Raw genomic sequence first — 22,252 nt, forward strand, 5'->3', positions numbered from 1 at the left:
ACAGAACTTGAGACAATCGCATGCAGTATTAAGCCATGGAATACGTTGATTGGCCAGTCAGTGGCCAAGCCCTTGTCACACCTACAACTTGTTTATTAATCAAAACCCAGCCCTTTCGCGCCACCATCAATTATTTCACTCATAATTCCAGCTGTGAAAATAGCAAAAATATTTGACACACCCCCAGACTTATAGCTCTATACCGCCAAGGCTTAGATTTACCATTGAATTATTAAGTAAGTAGTCTTGCAAGAGCCTTGGCTTGTGCGAGTCGAAACGGCTCATAGGGAAGGTGCCTATCTCCTGTTTCTGTAGCGTGAGGCAGCTTGATGTACACCCCGTGGAACAGGACACTAGTCTATCGCAGGGCCTTACCCCCAATCTATCTCCTAAATGCTGAGTGCCAAGCAGAGACGCATCAGGTCTCATTTTTCAGTCACAACCTTCCATACTCAGGGTGGACACCCTAACCATAAGACCATTTGCGTTAGGTTTGTTAAAATAAAGTCCCTAGAGAGGAACTAGGCTCAGAGGGGAGGCCCCACCCTCTTCTGGCTGTGCAATGGATATGCAATGCTTTTAGGAAGTAAAAGAGCTGATAGAAAGAGAAAGCAAGTGCACTCCTAATGTGCTGGGTTTCACATGATGTCAGAATGAGTCAACATTCTTAAATGGTCCGATAAGGAACGGAAGGAGGTTGTACTGTCTGGGTCTGATATATATGGAGATATAACATCTGCCTGTGTTCTCCTTTGTTGCATGCCAAATGGCACCCTATTCCCTATATAGGGCACTACTTTTGGCCAGGTCTGGTCAAAAGTAGTGCACTATGTATGGAATAGGGTGCCATTTGGGACACTATTCCCCACGGTCTCCATAATGAGAGCCCATGCAGCTGAGACGACGATGTCAGAAAGGAGAGTTTGTTTTGAAGGGTGGGATTCATTACCATGCACATTAAATATTTACAACCATTACTGGGCTGAGTTGGCCAATTACAACTTGCCAATCTGCTCCCCTATTCATGAAGGAAGAGGGAGCTGCCAGACAGAGACATGGAACCTCCAAATGCAGGCTCTGGAACTCATAACAGGTAAGAGGGGGGAGAGAGAGAGAGAGAGAGAGAGAAAGAAAGAGAGAGAAAGAGAGAGAGAGAAAGAGAGAGAGAGAAAATGAGAGAGAGAGAATGAGAGAATGAATGCTGGGACAGCCCAGCCTAACGCCAGGGGTAGTCCGCTTTAAATCAAGCATGTCCGCCCACGTGGTCCTTACCTTGGCACGGCGAGTCTCCCCAGAGCCTCTTCAGGGAGGACTCCACTTCCAGGACTGTGGCGCTCCACTTGAATACCAGCCCAGATGAGGCGGGAGAGCACTCTTTTTCCATGGTGTGGATTTCGCTGTCGTTCAACATCCGCTCCCAAATGTGCAGCTGCGTGAGACTACCCGAGAAGGACTCTGCACTCTTGAACGAGCCCCCGAACGAGTCCTGCTCCTGGCCCAGGATGAAGTGGCCATCAGGGCCCATGTCACCTGCGCTGTACAGGCTGTCGCCCCGGTTGACCGGGCGGCCGTTGGCAAACAGGGCCCAGCGTCCATTGTGGCGCGACCAGCTCACGCACAGTGAGTGCCAGGAGCCATCATGGCGGAAGGCCTCCTGGTAGGGCCCGTGCATGCCATGGACCAACAGAGCCAGCTGGACGGGCTGGCCCTGGATCAGCCTGGCGCGGAGCTGGAACTCATTAATGAATGACTGGATGGAATAAGAGAAGACAGTGGAAAATCCGTAGCAAGCCGGATCGAAGCGGACAAGGGTGCAAACGGTCACTTCGCACATGGCGGGGAACTTGTGCAGGAGGCGCGCATTCTTCACGTCGGATCTCCCGTCAAACTCCAGGATAAGGGTCTCAGTGGAACCTTTGAGTGGTGGACAGAGAGAACAGTCACGTTCATTATACAACTTGGACACAGACATAAAAGGGACGGAACGATATTACGCAACTCTAATTGTAGTCATATTTAGGTTGCAAAAACTTATTCACTAGACTGCAGGATAGTAAGGCCAACGGCGCTGCCGTCAGTCCAATTTAAAACGTCTGCACAAAGACTAGAGGTCGACCGATTAATCAGAATGGCCGATTAACTAGGGCCGATTTCAAGTTCACAACAATCGGTAATCTGCATTTTTGGACACAGATTATGGCCGATTACATTGCATTCCACGAAGTGACTGCGTGGCAGGCTGAGTACCTGTTCAGCAAGGAGCCAAGGTAAGGTGCTAGCTAGCATTAAACATATCTTATAAAAAACAATCAATCTTAACATAATCACTAGTTAACTACACATGGTTGACGATATTACTAGTTTATCTAGCTTGTCCTGCGTTGCATATAATCGTTGCGGTGCCTGTTAATTTAACATTGAATCACACGCTACTTCGCCAAACGGGTGATGAATTAACAAGCGCATTCGGGAAAAAAGCGCTGTCGTTGCACCAATGTGTACTAACCATAAACATCAACGCCTTTCTTAAAATCAATACACAAGTATATATTTTTAAACCTGCATATTTAGTTAATATTGCCCTCTAACATGAATTTCTTTTAACTAGGGAAAATGTGTCACTTCTCTTGCGTTCTGTGCAACAGAGTCAGAGTATATGCAGCAGTTTGGGCCGCCTGGCTCGTTGCGAACTCTGTGAAGACTATTTCTTCCTAACAAAGACAGCCAACTTCACCAAACGGGGGATGATTTAACAAAAGCGCATTTGCGAAAAAAGCACAATCGTTGCACGACTGTACCTAACCATAAACATCAATGCCTTTCTTAAAATCAATACACAGAAGTGTATTTTTTTTAAACCTGCATATGTAGTTAAAAGAAATTCATGCTAGCAGGCAATATTAAACTAGGAAAATGTTGTCACTTCTCTTGCGTTCATTGCACGCAGAGTCAGGGTATATGCAACAGTTTGGGCCGCCTGGCTAGTTGCGAACTAACTTGCCAGAATTGTATGTAATTATGACATAAGGTTGTGAAATGTAACAGCAATATTTAGACTTATGGATGCCACCCGTTAGATAAAATACGTAACGGTTCCGTATTTCACTGAAAGAATAAACGTTTAGTTTTCGAAATTGTAGTTTCCGGATTTTACCATATTAATGACCTAAAGCTCGTATTTCTGTGTGTTATTATATTATAATTAAGTCTATGATTCGATAGAGCAGTCTGACTGAGCGGTGGTAGGCAGCAGCAGGCTCGTAAGCATTAATTCAAACAGCACTTTACTGAGTTTGCCAGCAGCTCTTCACAATGCGTAAAAGCATTACGCTGTTTATGACTTCAAGCCTATCAACTCCCGAGATTAGGCTGGTAATACTAAAGTACCTATTAGATCATCCAATAGTCAAGGGTATATGAAATACAAATGGTATAGAGATAAATAGTCCTATAATAACTACAACCTAAAACTTATTACCTGGGAATATTGAAGACTCATGTTAAAAGGAACCAACAGCTTTCATATGTTCTCGTGTTCTGAGCAAGGAACTTAAAAGTTAGCTTTTTTACATTGCACATATTGCACTTTTCCTTTTTTTCTAACACTTTGTTTTTGCATTATTTAAACCAAATTGAACGTTTCATTATTTATTTGAGACTAAATTGACTTTATTGATGTATTATGTTAAGTTAAAATAAAAGTGTTCATTGTTCATTCAGTATTGTTGTAATTGTCATTACTACAAATATATATATATAAAAATCGATTAATCGGTATCTGCTTTTTTTGGTCCTCCAATAATCTGTATCGGCTTTAAAAAATCATAATCGGTCGACCTCTAACAAAGACCCTACTGTGAGACATATCAAATCAAATCAAATCAAATGTATTTGTCACATACACATGGTTAGCAGATGTTAATGCGAGTGTAGCGAAATGCTTGTGCTTCTAGTTCCGACAATGCAGTAATAACCAACGAGTAATCTAACCTAACAATTCCAAAACTACTACCTTATACACACAAGTGTAAAGGGATAAAGAATATGTACATAAAGATATATGAATGAGTGATGGTACAGAGCGGCATCGGCAAGATGCAGTAGATGGTATCGAGTACAGTATATACATATGAGATGAGTATGTAAACAAAGTGGCATAGTTTAAAGTGGCTAGTGATACATGTATTACATAAAGATGCAGTAGATGATATAGAGTACAGTATATACGTATACATATGAGATGAATAATGTAGGGTATGTAAACATTATATTAAGTAGCATTGTTTAAAGTGGCTAGTGATATATTTTACATCAATTCCTATTATTAAAGTGGCTGGAGTTGAGTCAGTGTGTTGGCAGCAGCCACTCAATGTTAGTGGTGGCTGTTTAACAGTCTGATGGCCTTGAGATAGAAGCTGTTTTTCAGTCTCTCGGTCCCAGCTTTGATGCACCTGTACTGACCTCGCCTTCTGGATGATAGCGGGGTGAACAGGCAGTGGCTCGGGTGGTTGTTGTCCTTGATGATCTTTATGGCCTTCCTGTGACATCGGGTAGTGTAGGTAGGTGTCCTGGAGGGCAGGTAGTTTGCCCCCGGTGATGCGTTGTGCAGACCTCACTACCCTCTGGAGAGCCTTACGGTTGTGGGCGGAGCAGTTGCCGTACCAGGCGGTGATACAGCCCGACAGGATGCTCTCGATTGTGCATCTGTAGAAGTTTGTGAGTGCTTTTGGTGACAAGCCGAATTTCTTCAGCCTCCTGAGGTTGAAGAGGCGCTGCTGCGCCTTCTTCACGATGCTGTCTGTGTGGGTGGACCAATTCAGTTTGTCTGTGATGTGTACGCCGAGGAACTTAAAACTTACTACCCTCTCCACTACTGTCCCATCGATGTGGATAGGGGGGTGTTCCCTCTGCTGTTTCCTGAAGTCCACAATCATCTCCTTAGTTTTGTTGACGTTGAGTGTGAGGTTATTTTCCTGACACCACTCTCCGAGGGCCCTCACCTCCTCCCTGTAGGCCGTCTCGTCGTTGTTGGTAATCAAGCCTACCACTGTTGTGTCGTCCACAAACTTGATGATTGAGTTGGAGGCGTGCGTGGCCACACAGTCGTGGGTAGCATACTGTACATAGCCCATCTGTAAACAGCCCATCTATCTACCTCATCCCCATACTGTATTTATTTATTTTTCTTGCTCCTTTGCATCCCAGTATCTCTACTTGCACATTCATCTTCTGCACATCTACCATTCCAGTTTTTAATAGCTATATTGTAATTATTTCGCCACCATGGCCTATTTATTGCCTTAACTCCCTTATCTTACCTCATTTGCACTCACTGTATATAGACTTTTTGTTTTCTTTTTTTCTACTGTATTATTGACTGTATGTTTTGTTTATTCCATGTGTAACTCTGTGTTGTTGTATGTGTCTAATTGCTATGCTTTATCTTGGCCAGGTCATAGTTGCAAATGAGAACTTGTTCTCAACTAGCCTACCTGGTTAAATAAAGGTGAAATAAAGGTGAAATAAAAAATAAATAAAAAATATAGAGAAGGTGCTGAAATCTTAAAGCTGTCAAATATGGCAATGGCATAGTGACTGAACTCACTCTTTAAGTGTGTCATGACTTTCCTGCCAATCCACACGGGGTGGATTATGTTCAGGGACTTTAAGAAGGTGGTGAGCTCTCGGTTCTCGAAGGTGTTGGATACCGTGGCTAAGGCCCCCGAGCGCTGGCTACAGAGACGTCCGGCCCCATGCCACGGTAGCCTGTCGGGTACGTACTCGTAGTAGGACTCGTCGTATGTGAACAGGGTCCTGCTCTCCAACGTCAAAGCTGTATCTGCCCAGAGAACACAAAGAGTGGTTGAGGAGAGGAGCGAGATCATGTTCATTAGGGTACCGAATGTTTTGAAGTCTTTTGCCCAAAAAATCAGAAAATAAGCTTTCCTCATCGAACAGGTCCCCCCCATTGCAATAGCTTTTCTAACATTTTGTTACAGTGTGCCCAAATGAACATGACCCTGGTTAACAACGGAGCTCACTATCGAGGAAATCGTATGCACTGCTAGGGAATACAGGGAGTTATAGTGGCTGTCGTTGCACTATGGCTTTCTTGGGCCACTGTTCAACCATGTTTTTGGTCAACAATACCCATTTTACATTATCTCAGCATAGTGGGAGATTAAGGACAGGAAAATGGCAACTGCTGGACGTACAGTATAACTGAGACCACATGCTCAAATTGTATTTGTCACATGCACCGAATACAACAGGTGTAGACCTTACCATGAAATGCTTACTTACAAGCCCTTAACCAACAATATGGTTCAACCCCGATTAAGTTCGGTGAAGTCATGAGCTCTTACAATTGTACGAGAACTCAAATCATAACTATAGGTTATAACTTTGTCATACATGCCTTGTAAGTTACAGTTCATAGTGGCTGTTATGTAATGTTACTACCAGCTTTAACTCAGAATATATCACTTACATGTCAACAGATTAAAGACTACTTACCTGATGTACAGTGGTGAAACCAAATCTACAGAAATAAAACAAAACCTAGGTTAATGTATTATCATTTGATTCCTGACATTTGATGTCTTATCTAAATCGCTATCAAGTGTAACTAGTGGAATACTGGGGACCCCTACTATAAATAGGTATATAAACACATGTTGTAGTAAGAATAATATTTGTGCTTGTGAAGTAGCCTTATGATAATGAAAATATGTCCATTTAGCTGTTTTAAAACAGTGTATGGTGTACACTAAGCGTATTTATGGTCTGAGTAGCCTGACCATGTCTACGTTCCCTCAGCCGTATGGTCCCTCAGTTCCCACAGCCCTATGCTCCCTCAGTTCCCACAGCCCTATGCTCCCTCAGTTCCCACAGCCCTATGCTCCCTCAGTTCCCACAGCCCTATGCTCCCTCAGTTCCCTCAGCCCTATGCTCCCTCAGTTCCCTCAGCCCTATGTTCCCTCAGTTCCCTCAGCCCTATGTTCCCTCAGCCCTATGTTCCCTCAGCCCTATGTTCCCTCAGCCCTATGTTCCCTCAGCCCCATGTTCCCTCAGCCCCATGTTCCCTTGTTCCCTGTTCCCTCAGCCCCATGTTCCCTCAGCCCCATGTTCCCTCAGCCCCATGTTCCCTCAGCCCCATGTTCCCTCAGTCCCATGTTCCCTTAGTTAGATCTTCTAAACCTGGGGTCGGCAACCCAAATGAAAGGAAGATATATTTTTCAACTTCCAGACACCAATGATTCAATACTAGACAGGGCAAACACATTTTGGTGATTTCTGGTATATCATCAAAATAATTCAATCAGTGCATGTTTTTGGACTCATTCATTAGTTTTTACACAATTAAGTACAATACCATTGAAAGTTAATGTTGAAAATTATGCTGTCGCTGCTTCCTGTTGCCAAGATTTTGATAAACACCTCAATGTCAAAACACAGTTTTAAAGGGGTGGGGGTGGGGGGGTTGCACTTTTGAAACTACCACAACTCAAAAACCACACAGAAACTGGAGATATTTTTACATCACTGGTTAGATGATAACCTGCAGAACACAGTAAGCTACTTAAGAATGGAATGTTGCATTGTTTCATGAGCTGAAATAAATGATCCCAGAAATTGTACATATGAACAAAAGCTTATTTCTCTCAAATTGTGCTGAAATGTATTTACATCCCTGTTAGTGAGAATTTGTCCTTTGCCAAGATAATCCATCCACCTGACAGGTGTGGCATTTCAAGAAGCTTATTAAACAGCATGATCACTAAACAGACATACTTGTGCTGGGGACAGTAAAAGGCCACTCTAAAATGTGCTGTTTTGTCACTACACAATGCCACAGGTGTCTTAAGTTTTGAGGGACCGTGAAATTGGCATGCGGACTGCAGGAATGTCCACCAGAGCAATTGCCAGAGAATTGAATGTCCATTTCTCTACCATAAGCCGCCTCCAAAGTCATTTTAGATAATTTGGCGGTACCTCCAACCGGCCTCACAACAACAGATCACGTGTATGGTATTGTGTGGGCGAGTGCAATGTTGTGAACAGAGTGCCCCATGGTGGCGGTGGGGTTATTGTATGGGCAGGCATAAGCTACGGACAATGGATAGGTAGAGACTTCAGCTTTCATGTAGAGACTGGCCTTCATGTCTTAAAGTAATGATGGACTGCCGTTTCTCTTTGCTTAATTGAGCTGTTCTTGCTCTAATATGGACTTGGTCTTTTACAAAATAGGGCTGTATTCTGTCTAGAGGTCGACCGATTAATAGGAATGGCCGATTAATTAGAGCCGATTTCAGGTTTTCATAACAATCGGTAATCGGCATTTTTGGACACGATTATGGCCGATTACATTGCACTCCACGAGGAGACTGCGTGGCTGGCTGACCACCACAGTGAGTGCAGCAAGGAGGTAAGTTGCTAGCTAGCATTAAACTTATCTTATAAAAAACAATCAATCTTAGCATAATCAATAGTTAACTACACATGGTTGATGATATTACTAGTTTATCTAGCTTGTCCTGTGTTGCATATAATCGATGAGGTGCCTGTTAATTTATCATCGAATCACAGCCTACTTCGCCAAATGGTGAAGTATGCTGATGAATTAACAATGAATTAACAAGCGCATTCGCGAAAAAAAGCACTGTTGTTGCACCAATGTGTACCTAACCATAAACATCAATGCCTTTCTTAAAATCAAAACACAAGTATATATTTTTAAACCTGCATATTTGGTTAATATTGCCTGCTAACATGAATTTCTTTTAACTAGGGAAATTGTGTCAATTCTCTTGTGTTCTGTGCAAGCAGAGTCAGGGTATATGCAGCAGTTTCGGCTGCGTTTGCCAGCAGCTCTTCACAATGCGTAAAAGCATTACGCTGTTTATGACTTCAAGCCTATCAACTCCCGAGATTAGGCTGGCAATACTAAAGTACCTATTAGATCATCCAATAGTCAAGGGTATATGAAATAAATGGTATAGAGAGAAATAGTCCTATAATAACTACAACCTAAAACTTCTTACCTGGGAATATTGAAGACTCATGTTAAAAGGAACCACCAGCTTTCATATGTTTTCATGTTCTGAGCAAGAAACTTAAACGTTAGCTTTTTTACATTGCAAATATTGCACTTTTACTTTCTTCTCCAACACTTTGTTTTTGCATCATTTAAACCAAATTGAACATGTTTCATTATTTGAGACTAAATATATGATATTGATGTATTAGATTAAGTTCAAATAAAAGTGTTCATTCAGTATTGTTGTAATTGTCATTATTACAAATATATATATATAAATCGGTATCGGCTTTTTTTGGTCCTCCAATAATCGGTATTGGCGTTGAAAAATCTTAATTGGTCGACCTCTAATTCTGTATGCCAACCCTACCTTGTCACAACACAAATGATTGGCTCAAATGCATTAAGGAAAGAAATTCCACATATTAACAAGGCACACCTTGTCACGCCTTGGTCTTAGTATTTTGTGTTTTCTTTAATTATTTGTTCAGGCCAGGGTGTGACATGGGTTTATTGTGTTGTCGTATTGGGGTTTTTGTAGGCATTGGGATTGTGGCTGATTAGGGGTGTGTCTAGTTTAGGCTTGGCTGCCTGAGGCGGTTCTCAATCAGAGTCAGGTGATTCTCGTTGTCTCTGATTGGGAACCATATTTAGGTAGCCTGGGTTTTACTGTGTATTTTGTGGGTGATTGTTCCTGTCTCTGTGTAGTGTTCACCAGATAACCTAATTACAGCCTTTCACGTTTCGTTTGTTGTTTTTGTATTTATTTAGTTATTTCAGGTATCGCTATTTTTTCATTAAAGAACATGAGTAACCACCACGCTGCATTTTGGTCCGACTCTCCTTCAACAGACGAACGCCGATACACACCTGTTAATTGAAATGCATTCCAGGTGACTACCTCATGAAGCTGGTTGAGAGAATGCCAAGAGTTTGCAAAGCTGTCATCAAGGCAAAGGGTGGCTACTTTGAAGAATCTCAAATTTAAAATATATTTTGATTTGTTGAACACTTTTTTGGTTACTACATGATTACATATGTATTATTTGATAGTTTGGATGTCTTCACTATTATTCTACAATACAGAGTATAGTAAAAAGAAAGAAAAACCCTGGAATGAGTAGGTGTGTCCAAACTTTTGACTGGTACCCTATATCATTCCGGTAAGACAAGGAATTAAGGCATGACACATTGCACAAGCGTTTTTAAAATGGTTGTGTTCCTATGGGAATTTGCACATATTTAGAGCAACACAATTCTTTTACAAATCCTTTTGGAACAGTAATTGGTGACATATTTTGTCTCAAACATAGACTTTCAAATCTATTTTAGTGTAATTACGACCCTAATTAAGCATGCTTAAATGGAACGATTCCCTTTTCATGCACTTTACGCTATATGCGTATTCTGACCTTGATCTTAAGCATGAGAATAGCATGCTATTCACCCGCTATTCGAGAAATGAAGGTGTGGCAGAGGTGTGTCTACAGATACGTCATATTCTGACCTTAATTCCCTCATAATTTCACCACCTTAGTGCGTGATGAAATAAGGTCGAGCAACTTGTCATTGTACTTTTTACAATTTGTATTGTGTTAAATATTAGCCACTATTGGTATCAATCGTCAGTTATACCCACATACATCTATAACTGTCGCCGACTTCCTTTTTAGATTCCTTACATTTTGCATCATTCCATTATCCTACATTGTTAGTTTCCTCTGTCCCATGCATGTGGTTGTTACTGAGGATCGCTATCAATAGTGGATAATATTAGGCTACCGTATTATAAGTTGTGCGATAAATTTGGACATGTAGCCTATTTGAATCATTATGGAACGCAGACCATACATAGCCATTTAAAACCTGGAGCAGTTCTAATGAATGGACCGTTGCCATCATAGTTCCAAGATTAGTGAGGATTATTAGGGTAGATTTATAGGACTACTGTTCAACCCCTATTGTACACTTTTCTCACCTTCCAATATTTCATGGATTGAACAATTGAATAAGGTAACTTTCAGTATGAATCAAACCACAATCTTTGTTTCAACAATATATTTTGCACCTTAAGGATCTCCAAACCAGTTCTATTTTTTAATCATAAATAACTTACTGACCCTAAAAAATATACAAGATCAGACTATTTTTAAATCTACTAATTGGTGTTGGAAAGGAGACGAAGGTGTGTATTTACATGTCTGATTCTTAATATTCTGGGCCCGGTTTCCCCAACGATGCATCTTTCCTACAACAGCCGAAAGACGTAGCATGCGTTTCCCAAAACACCAGGCAGAGAACGGTCGCTAAATGCATCGTTGGAGTAGGTTTCAATACTGATTCGAAAGAAAGGGAGCGCTGCTCTCTGATCAGCTTTCTCCAGTCAAGTCTTACCTTAACATTATAATTTTTTCACAATACTGAAGATGGGTCAGCTCCTAGTGAAATTACCACCTACGGCAGCAAATATTGAGGTGGCTTATTCGAATGACCAATAAAAATACATTAATCACCGATTTGGCACATCATTGTGCAATTTAGGTCAAATAAAATAACCCAAATTAGCTAGCAATAGCACGCTAGCTAGTTAGATAAATGTCCATGAATGTTACATGCGTTTAGACTTGTCCCCAAATTAATATAGTTGGTTCAGAGTTCGTTTTGATATTTCAACCTGCGTGTCCTGATCGTGTCCGGTGTGGGTGGACAAAAATCAACATGTATATGCGCGTGCCCAGTCTAGTCAGCATGCAACGACACACTTAGCTGTTCTACAAGTGGTCTGAGGCAGCGTTAGTTTACGAGCGTTTTCAAGTGCAACGTTAATAACGATGGTTTTGCGAAACAGCTAGGAGATTTGACTATGTTGCTACAAAGGTTCTAACGATGAACTTAGCTTTAAGAAGTTTTTGGAAGCCAGGCCCTGAACCGTACTCTCCATATAATCTAGTGAGTTTGCTGATACACATATTTTTAAAAGTACACGAAATTCAAAAGGGATGACTTTAGATACATGTACGGAATCCCATATTGAAAATATCCCACAATAAAATATGTTGGCCTGCAAGTCGGAGGGTTTTCAGCAGTTTAATTCAATTGTTTTCAGAATGTGCAAGGGAACCACACCTGCATAAGGTAAATCTGAACTACTGAGGAGTGTGTAGGAATGGCATGCATAGGAAAGGCGTACATTTCCTAAGTCTGAATCGGGCCCATATTCCCCAATATTGATGCCAATTATGATGGAAATTTGTTCAGTGGGTACTGAGTGAACATAGATCTTAAGAAACATTGGCTTAAGGGAGAATAGGGCTGAGTGAACATCCTTCATAAATTCAGTGTGAAAGTTCAATAACACATTCCTTCAAATATAAAACATGCCCTAAAATAATGAAAACAGTGCACTTACAAGTAAATTGGGGTATAATATCCAAAACCACTGCATCCTTTTGAAATGGAAGCCAATGTGAAATTGTTAGTACGGTTTTGGGAAATGATCCATCGATAAAGGCAATATAAATCAACTTAATTTAAAGGTTGCACCAAAAGACAAAAGCTACATGTCCAAATATAATTATTGAATTCTCACTTTAACATTTAAGTTAAAATGACTAACAGTAATTTACACCTACCTGAGATCGGACACCATCCTTTAATACTCAAGTTTTCGTGCGTTTTCTTTAGTCCACCTCCATCGACATTTCGAAGTCGTCGTGTGATTTAAAATACTTTCATCAATGAATCCTCCTGTGCTACATTTTCTCAACAAAAGTAATTAGCAAAAACAAATCGGTCGTTGTTTGCAACCCAAAAGTAGTAGATTCGATTTACTCTTCATGAGTTTCAGGGAACCTCCTAGGTGACATCAGATTTTATGAAGTGATGCAGAGCCTGAGAGCGCGAAGGGTGGGTATAAAAGCAGGGAGCGGTTTCAAGCTCTACTGAGAGAAAAAGAACGAACTTACTCACAAGCTGTTGCACAATATGCATAAAACGAGACCAAAATATGCATGTATGGAGACCAGACGAAAAAGCTCAACAAAAAAGTCCAGAAATATTCATTTATTATGCTCACTTTCAAATTGTGACATGATTGTGAGGTATCAAATCTTTACCAAGAGATACAAAAAGTGTCATGAGACAAAAAAAATGACAAGTACTTTGTGCAAGGTTTAAGTGCAAAGTATAGTTGATCAAATGAATGAAACCACTCAGAAAAAGTTGTGATATGGGACACCTCTAACAGCATTGAGTGAACTACATACAATACAGAAAATTGTTGCGCCTTCGCCTACATGTATAAATGCCAAAATGAGAAGATATTGCCCAAATGGTTACAATCCACTGCAGTACAATTCAATTAGTATACACATTTTATCAAAGTACTTTACAATCTGAAGAAATCCCTGTCTGACAAAATAAAGTATACTGAACAAAAATATAAATGTAAAGTGTTGGTCCCAAGTTTCATGAGCAGAAATAAAAGATCTAAGAAATGTTACGCACATTTGTGCACAAATGTGTTTAAATCCGTTAGTGAGCATTTCTACTTTGCAAAGACAATCCATCCACCTGACAGCTGTGGCATAATAAAGAAGCTGTTTAAACAGCATAATCGTTACAGAGGTGTACTTTTGCAGGGGACAATAAAAGGCCACTCTAAAATGTGCTGTTTTGTAACACAACGCCACAGATGTCTCAAGTTGAGGAGCATGCAATTGGCATGCTGACTGCAGGAATGTCCACCAGAGCTGTTTGTTGCCTGGGAATGTTCATATCCCTAACATAAGCCGCCTACGTTGTCATTTTAGAGAATTTCGCCATACGTCCAACCGGCCTCACAAGGGCAGACCACATGTAACCATGCCAGCCCAGGACCTCCACATCCGGCTTCTTCACCTGCGGGATGATCTGAGACCAGTCACCAGGACAGCTGATGAAACTGTGTTTTCACAATTGAAGAATTTCTGCATTAACTGTCAGAAATGGTCTCAGGGAAGCTCACCTCTGTGCTCGTAGTCCTCAACGGGGTCTTGACCTGACTGCAGTTTGCTGATGCCAACGTTGTGAACAGTGCTTCATTGTGGCAGTGGGGTTATGGTATGGGCAGGCATAATATACAGACAACGGACCCAATTACTTTTTATTGATGGCAATTTGAATGCAGAGATACCGTGACGAGATCCTGAAGCCCATTTTCATGCCATTCATCCGCCGCATTCACCTCATCTTTCAACATGATAATGTTTGGCCCCATGTCGCAAGAATTTAAGCACAATTACTGGAAGCTGAAAATGTCCGTGTTCTTCCATGGCCTGCATACTCACCAGACCTGTCACCCATTGAGCATGTTTGGGACGCTCTGGATCGACCTGTACAAGTGTTCTAGTTCCCGCCAATATCGAGCAATGTCGCACAGCCATGTCCCACTGGACATGAGGCAAATGGTGGTCACACCAGATACTAACTGGGTTTATGATCCACATTCCTACTTTTTTATGGTATGTGATCAACTGATGCATATCTTTATTCCCAGTCATGAGAAATCCATAGATTAGGGCCTAATGAATGTATTTCAATTGACGGCTTATCCTTATATGAACTGTAACTCAGTAAAATCTTTGAAATTGTTGTATGTTGCGTTTACATTATATTTTTGTTCAGTGTATACATCTGGGGTTTTAGTGCAATTGGACAGAAAGACCTTTGATGTACATTCATCCTCTCTGTTGAGTCTTTCTATTAATGGCATTGAGCCTGTAACCTTTAACATCAATCATCTGGGTCGTATTCATTAGAGCACACGGTAGCAAAAAAAATTGCAACGGAAACCGAAAACATTTGTTCCTCATTGGACAAGTTCAGATTGTAATACCTTCCCATTTCCGGCAGTTTCCTGCCTACTGAACAAGTACCTGATCAGCTGATCAACCCCCTGTGCATCAAACCCAATGTGCATCGTCATTAGATGAAGACAATCCTGAAGAGAGAGAAACAATCGTAGGGGCTCCTCTGTTCCTTTCCATGTCGGAAGCAACCAGGGTCCCCTCATTCCCCTGACCCCTTTTCCGTGTGCTCTTCTCTGAGCCAGAAGATCCCCTCTTCTCTTCAAGGCCCTGCGTGTTGAAGGCGGTACTCAGGGACTGCAGGGCAGAATGGAGCTCGTCCCGGGCTGCTATGACAGTCTCCAGGCAGGGCAGCTGTAGATTAGATGATGTGGTAGCCAGCCCTGTGCCGCCCCTGGGGAGGCCGTTAATGACTTTGTCGATGGTCTTGGAGGAGGAGGAGACAGCCTCTCGGCAGGTACTGAGGCTGGAGTCACTGCTTTTACCTGGTAAAGAGTTAAATACATGCATTTAACTTCTCATTTGACTTCTTTAGGTCCCTATAGTGGCTAGAACCTAGCTTTCGTGGATGATTAGACTAATGATGGGCAGATAATAGAAACACATGTTTACAGTTTCACAATGTCGCTCAAATCTATCAAAGTTGAAGTCACAAAAGGACAGGGAAATGAGAGGAAATCAAAAAGGAAGCCATTTTGGTCAGTTAAATGACAGGCATTATGTTTTTGTAGCAATGCTGAGGAAGCTGTGGCCTTGCTTCTAACAGGCCAGACAGTCAGTACCTCGGAGGGCGAGAGAGAGAGCAGCGTGAAGCTGCCTGATTGCCTGGTTGAGCTGGAACAGCTTGGCTGCTGTGTTCCTCACTCTGTGGAGCAGTGAGGGATCAGGGTCCTCAGCTCCCTTCTTGGAGCCTTCTTCCCAATCCTGTAGACAGACAGACACACGTTACAGTTGATGTCATTGGAAAACACACAGACTTTACAGTTGATGTCATTGGAAAATGGTGCCTTTCCAAGGGGATGAACCCTTTTCCTCACATACTGTAGCTAACCCTAATAAAGCCCTTCCTCCATACACTAGTTGTGCATAACTACTGTTGATTCCAATCAAATACTGTCTCACTACAACAGTGCAATTACAAAACATGTGACAATTGCAGGTCAATAATCATTGCCACCCTTGATAAAGATGAGCAAAAAAGCATGTATAAAATAAATACTGCGCCATATTGCAGGCGCCAAAAAAGTTGAAAATGATTATACTAATACAATTGCTCAGAGAAAGAGATTTTGTTTAACAAGTAATAAAAAAATAATAATGTAAGATAGGGATGCCAATACTTTTGAGATCTGTTTTCAGTAGCACCCTACCTTTGTGAGGATAACAACACTGCCTTTTTTGAAAATGTTTTAAGAGATTGGAGAACACATTGGGAGGGATCTTACAATTCCACCACACGGAATCTTTCCAGATCCTTGATATCCTTCATCTGCGCTTATGGACTTGCTCTCTTCAACCACAGGTTTTCAATGTGGTTCAAGTCTGGGTGTGTGCTTGGGGTTATCGTCATGCTGGAAGATCCACTTGCGGCCAAGTCTCAGCCTCCTGGCAAAGGCAACCAGGTTTTTGGCTAAAATGTCCTGGTTAAGTTCATGATGCTGTTGTCCTAAACAAAGGCCACAAGACCAGTGGAAGCAAAATAACCCCATAAAATCCTACGTATTTTAACGTAGGCATGAGGTACTCTTCTGCACATGCTTCCATTTTTTCTATGCCAAACCCACCACTGGTGTGCGTGGCCAAAGAGCTACATTTTCACATCAACAGACCATAGCACCATGAAGTATGATAAACGACGTTGGCACCGGTGCTATGGCTAGTTTCAAAACTATGAAAACACAGAATCATGTGGTAACATACCAAAGAAAAAGTGTTAAACAAATCAAAACATATGCCAATTCATCCCAAAGGTGTTCGATGGAGTTGGTCAGGGCTCTGTGCAGGCCAGTCAAGGTCTTCCACACCAATCTTGAAAAAACATTTCTGTATGGACCTCGATTTGTGCACGGGGGCATTGTCATGCTGAAACAGGAAAGGGCCTTCCCCAAACTGTTGCCACAAAGTTGGAAGCACAGAATCATCTAGAATGTCATTGTATACTGCGTTATGATTTTCCTTCATTTTAACTATAGGGCCAAGCCAGAAGCATGAAAAACAGACCATTATTCCTCCTCCACCCAACTTTACAGGAACTTCCTGGTGTCCGCCAAACCCAGATTCATTCATCGGACTGCCAGATGGTGAAGGGTGATTTCACTCCAGAGAGCAGTTTCCACTGCTCCAGAGTGCAATGGCGGCAAGCTTTACACCACTCCAGCCGACGCTTGGCATTGTGCATGGCTATCTTAGGCTTGTGTGCGGCTGCCATGGAAACCCATTTTATGAAGCTGCCGACGAACAGTTCTTGGGCGAACAATGCTTCCAGAGGCAGTTTGTAACTCGGTAGTGAGTGTTGCAACCAAGGACAGATGATTTGTACACACTACGCGCTTCAGCACTCGGCGGTCCTTTGTGTGACCTACCACTTCGCGGCTGAGCCGTTGTTGCTCCGAGACGTTTCCACTTCACAATAACAGCACTTACAGTTGACCGTGGCAGCTCTAGCAGGGCAGAAATTTGTTGAACTGACTTGTTGGAAAGGTGGCATCCTATGATGGTGCCACGTTGAATGTCACTGAGCTCTTCAGTAAGGCTGTAAGTACTGCCAATGTTTGTCTTTGGAGATAGCATTATGTAGTCTAAATTAGCCTAGCTAATGTTAGGTATCTGGCCATCTTAACTAGCTTCTCTCGGTTTGATGCAATCAAGAAAGGTACTATGTAATCAGATGAGATGACAAATAACTAGCAATAAATTAGTCTACCAGTGCGAGTTGACTGTTGCCATGCCGCCACCTCCCTGCTCCCATTGTCACTCACATTTGAGCTGCTGCTCTGCTAATAAAGTAGCTCCTCCTACTAACGTTACAGCATTGTCGAGTTAGGTATTTTTTCTTAATGTTCTATCATTCAGACCCCTACTCTCAAGTCAGCAAGACTTTGAGAGCTGGCGTCAGCCAGACAAGGTTGCCTCTGCCAGGGGGCTGAAACTTGGCAGCAAGATGATCTTCCAGCAAGACAATAACCCCAAACACTAATCAAAATCCACAGAAATGGTTCAACAGACACAAAATTTGAATTGAAGAAAGTCCATAAAAGCAGGCAAAGTATATCAAGAATCTGGAAAGATTATGTACGGAGCAATGGTCTAAGATCCCTCCCAACATGTTCTCAAATCTCATAAAACATTTAAGAAAACATCTCAGTGTCGTTATGCTCGCAGGGGGAGAGTGCTAGAGTTTTGAAAATTAGTGTCAATTATTTTCACCCTCATCTTTTTTAGATTTATTTTTTATTTTTTAACTAGTGGTTAAACAAAAAATTTATTTACGCAATTGCATTAGCGTAAAATAATATAATTTCACATTTTCTTTGAGCATACACAGTATTTGTATAAAAAAAATGTGTAACAAGGGTGCCAATAATTATGGACCTGGCTGCATCTGCATTTCACTATCATGAAAATACAGTAGCAACAAATAAAACCATGGCTCTCCCAGAGGCCCACAGAGATTCAAAATGTGTCTGGTTTTGCTCATCCAATCCCTTTGTTTGAAGACAATGGGGGTGGAGGTCCGGGGGAAAGATGTCCTCTCCTTTGTCCCAATCGCCTAGCGCAGCCGATGATCGACAATAACAAAGACGCTAGTTTGTGAGTGGCAGATAATGGCAAACAAGCACGTTAACGGTGACTGATGGCACTTCATTCAACACATCCATTACCTGAACGATGTGCTCAACGTGAGACTGTGGCGATAAGGCTGACAGGGGTGGCAAGGTTTTTTACAAGAGCCATAAAAGCTGATTCGCACCTTTTAACGTGCTGGCTGTGGGAGGGGCTATTAATCTGGAGAGTTTAACCCCATGTCAAGAAAGATAGATGGGCTGGTTGGGTTTGTTATTGTTCGCCCAGTGCTCACCGTCATGTGGCAGTGGATGTAGCTCTGGAGAGCACAGGACAGGTCCAGCATCTTTGACTTGAGGCTCTGCAAAACCTACCAGAAACATATAGACCATATGGTATCTTGTTTGGAGACTGATGCTTGATAATAGAGACAGAGGCAATCGAAAGAAACAATCCAGAATAACATTGCAAAATTATTTACCCTATGCAAATCATTGATGCCATTCATGGCTTTAAATGTAATTTCTTTACTTAACTTTTTAACATAACATTTCTCTGATGCCAAAACCTCAAGAATCCATCTCAAGGATTTATACCGTTCAACAGTTTGGGGTCAGTTAGAAATGTCCTTGTTTTTGAAAGAAAAGCACATTTTATGTCCATTAAAATTACATCAAATTGATCAGAAATACAGTGTAGACATTGCTAATGTTGTAAATGACTATTGCAGCTGGAAACAGAAGATATTTTATGGAATATCTACATAGTCCCATTATCAGCAACCATCACTCCCTGTGTTCCAATGGCACGTTGTGTTAGCTAATACAAGTTCATCATTTTAAAAGGCTAATTGTTCATTAGAAAACCCTTATGCAATTATGTTAGCGCAGTTGAAAACGGTTATTTTCCACAAAAAAAAAGCAATAAAACTGTCCTTTAGACTAGTTGAATATCTGGAGTATCAGCTTCTGTGGGTTCGATTACGGACTCAAAATGGCCAGAAACGAAGTTCTTTCTTCTGAAACTCGTCAGTCTAATCTTGTTCTGACAAACAAAGGCTATTCCATGCAAGAAATTGCCAAGAAACTAAAGATCTCGTACAACATTATGTACTACTCCCTTCAAAGAACAGCACAAACTGGCTCAACCAGAATAGAAAGAGGAGTGGGAGGCACCGGTGCACAACTGAGCAAGGGGACAAGTACAGTGGCTTGGGAAAGAATTCACCCCCTTGGCATTTTTCCTATTTTGTTGCCTTAAAACCTGGAATTAAAATAGATTAAACAACATGCCTACCACTTTGAAGATTGTTGTGAAACAAACAAGAAATAACACCAAAAAAATGGAAAACTTGACCGTACATAACTATGCACCCTCCCAAAGTCAATACTTTGTAGAGCCAACTTTTTCAGCAATTACAGCTGCAAGTCTCTTGGGGTATGTCTCTATAAGTTTGGCACATCAAACCACTGGGATTTTTGCCCATTCTTCAAGGCAAAACTGCTCCAGCTCCTTCAAGTAGAAGTGGTTCCGCTAATAAACAGCAATCTTTAAGTTATACCACAGATTTTCAATTGAATTGAGGTCTGGGCTTTGACTTGGCCATTCCAAGACATTTAAATGTTTCACCTTAAACCACTCGACTGTTGCTTTAGCAGTATGCTTAGGCTGACATTTTAGCAGGCAAAATTAACCAGGTGAAATTGTGTCACTTCTCTTGCGTTCATTGCACGCAGAGTCAGGGTATATACAACAGTTTGGGCCGCCTGGCTCATTGCGAACTAATTTGCCAGAATTTTACGTAATTATGACATAACATTGAAGATTGTGCAATGTAAAAGCAATATTTAGACTTAGGGATGCTAAATATGCAGGTTTAAAAATATATACTTCTGTGTATTGATTTTAAGAAAGTCTTTGATGTTTATGGTTAGGTACATATTGGAGCAACGACAGTCCTTTTTCGCGAATGCGCACCGCATCGATTATATGCAACGCAGGACACGCTAGATAAACTAGAAATATCATCAACCATGTGTAGTTATAACTAGTGATTATGATTGTTTTTTATAAGATAAAGTTTAATGCTAGCTAGCAACTTACCTTGGCTTCTTACTGCATTTGTGTAACAGGCAGGCTCCTCGTGAGGCAGGTTGTTAGAGCGTTGGAATAGTTAACCTTAAGGTTGCAAGATTGAATCCCTGAACTGACAAGGTAAAAAAAAAATCTCCAAAAATACAGATTTTCGATTGTTATGAAAACTTGAAAATCGGTCCTAATTAAATTGGCCATTCCGATTAATCGGCCGACCTCTAAAACAGACGCCGCACAAGTCCTCAACTGGCAGCTTCATTGAAGAGTACCCGCAAAACACCAGTCTCAACATCAACAGTGAAGAGGCGACTTCAGGATGCTGGCCTTCTAGGCAGAGTTCCTCTGTCCAGTGTCTGTTCTTTTGCCCATCTTAATCTTTTCTTTTTATTGGCCAGTCTGAGATATGGCTTATTCTTTGCAACTCTGCCTAGAAGGCCAGCATCCCGGAGTGCTACCTACTAGAAGGCCAGCAACTGAGCAAGAGGACACTAATGTACATGTCCTCTTGCTCTGTTGTGCATTGGGGCCTCCCACTCTTTCTACTCTGGTTAGAGACAATTTGCGCTGTTCTGTGAAGGTAGAATTGTAAGAGCTCTTCAGTTTCTTGGCAATTTCTCAAATGGAATAGCCTTCATTTCTCAGAACAAGAATAGACTGACGAGTTTCAGAAGAAAGTAATTTGTTTCTGACCATTTTGAGCCTGTAATCAAACCCACAAAATGCTGATGCTCCAGATACTCAACTAGTCTAAAGACGGCCAGTTTTATTGCTTCTTTAATCAGAGTTTGTTTTACTCACTGCTTTAGCACACTCCGCCAACCCTGATGTCCTTGCCCGGTCTGAATCCTGGCTCAGGAAGGCCACCAAAAATTCTGAGATTTCCAACTACAACATTTTCCGTCAAATAGAACTGCCAAAGGAGGAGTTGCAGTCTACTGCAGAGATAGCCTGCAAAGTTCTGTCATACTTACCAGGTCTATGCCCATACACTTCTAATTTTGAAAATGAATCTCTCCAGAAACAAGTATCACACTGTTGACGCCTATTATAAGACCCCCCTCAGCTCCCAGCAGTGCCCTGGACACCATACATGAATTGATTGCCCCCCATCTATCTTCAGAGTTCGTTCTGTTAGGTGACCTAAACTGGGATATGCTTAACACCCCGGCCGTTCTACAATCTAAGCTAGATACCCTCAATCTCACACAAATTATCAAGGAACCCACTAGGTACAACCCTAAATACGTAAACACGAGCACCCTCATAGATATCATCCTGACCAACCTGACCTCTAAATGCACCTCTGCTGTTTTCAACCAGGATCTCAGCGATCACTGCCTCATTGCCTGCATCCGTTATGGGTCCGCGGTCAAACGACCATCACTGTCAAACAATCCCTAAAACACTTCTGTGAGCAGGCCTTTCTAATCGACCTGGGTATCCTGAAGGATATTGATCTCATCCCGTCAGTAGTGGATGCATGGTTGTT

General features: G+C 41.7%; 2 protein-coding genes across 10 annotated transcripts in view; both read right to left on the reverse strand.

Annotated features, from left to right (window-relative positions):
• LOC112234280 (adhesion G-protein coupled receptor D2) overlaps positions 1–12,953 on the reverse strand; it is a 158,060-nt gene extending 145,107 nt beyond the window's left edge. For 7 of the 9 annotated variants that reach the window (XM_024402340.2, XM_042321909.1, XM_024402338.2 and 4 more), the window contains exons 1-5: positions 12,673–12,953; positions 12,450–12,486; positions 6,517–6,541; positions 5,606–5,839; positions 1,273–1,914 (exon numbers count right to left, since the gene is read on the reverse strand). In XM_024402340.2, the coding sequence (XP_024258108.1) occupies positions 1,273–1,914; positions 5,606–5,839; positions 6,517–6,541; positions 12,450–12,486; positions 12,673–12,689 (955 nt within the window). In that variant the 5' untranslated portion in view covers positions 12,690–12,953. The remainder of the gene's footprint in view (positions 1–1,272; positions 1,915–5,605; positions 5,840–6,516; positions 6,542–12,449; positions 12,487–12,672) is intronic. The other 2 variants (XM_024402337.2, XM_042321910.1) reach the window with 2 other exon arrangements.
• Positions 12,954–13,087: 134 nt separating this feature from the next.
• Positions 13,088–22,252, reverse strand: part of kif14 (kinesin family member 14) — a 50,721-nt gene continuing 41,556 nt past the window's right edge. The window contains exons 27-29 of the mRNA XM_042321911.1: positions 18,965–19,039; positions 15,669–15,810; positions 13,088–15,371 (exon numbers count right to left, since the gene is read on the reverse strand). Coding sequence (XP_042177845.1) covers positions 14,983–15,371; positions 15,669–15,810; positions 18,965–19,039 — 606 coding nt within the window. The 3' untranslated portion in view covers positions 13,088–14,982. The remainder of the gene's footprint in view (positions 15,372–15,668; positions 15,811–18,964; positions 19,040–22,252) is intronic.

The sequence above is a fragment of the Oncorhynchus tshawytscha genome, linkage group LG05 (assembly GCF_018296145.1).
Source record: "Oncorhynchus tshawytscha isolate Ot180627B linkage group LG05, Otsh_v2.0, whole genome shotgun sequence".
Lineage (NCBI taxonomy): Eukaryota > Metazoa > Chordata > Actinopteri > Salmoniformes > Salmonidae > Oncorhynchus > Oncorhynchus tshawytscha.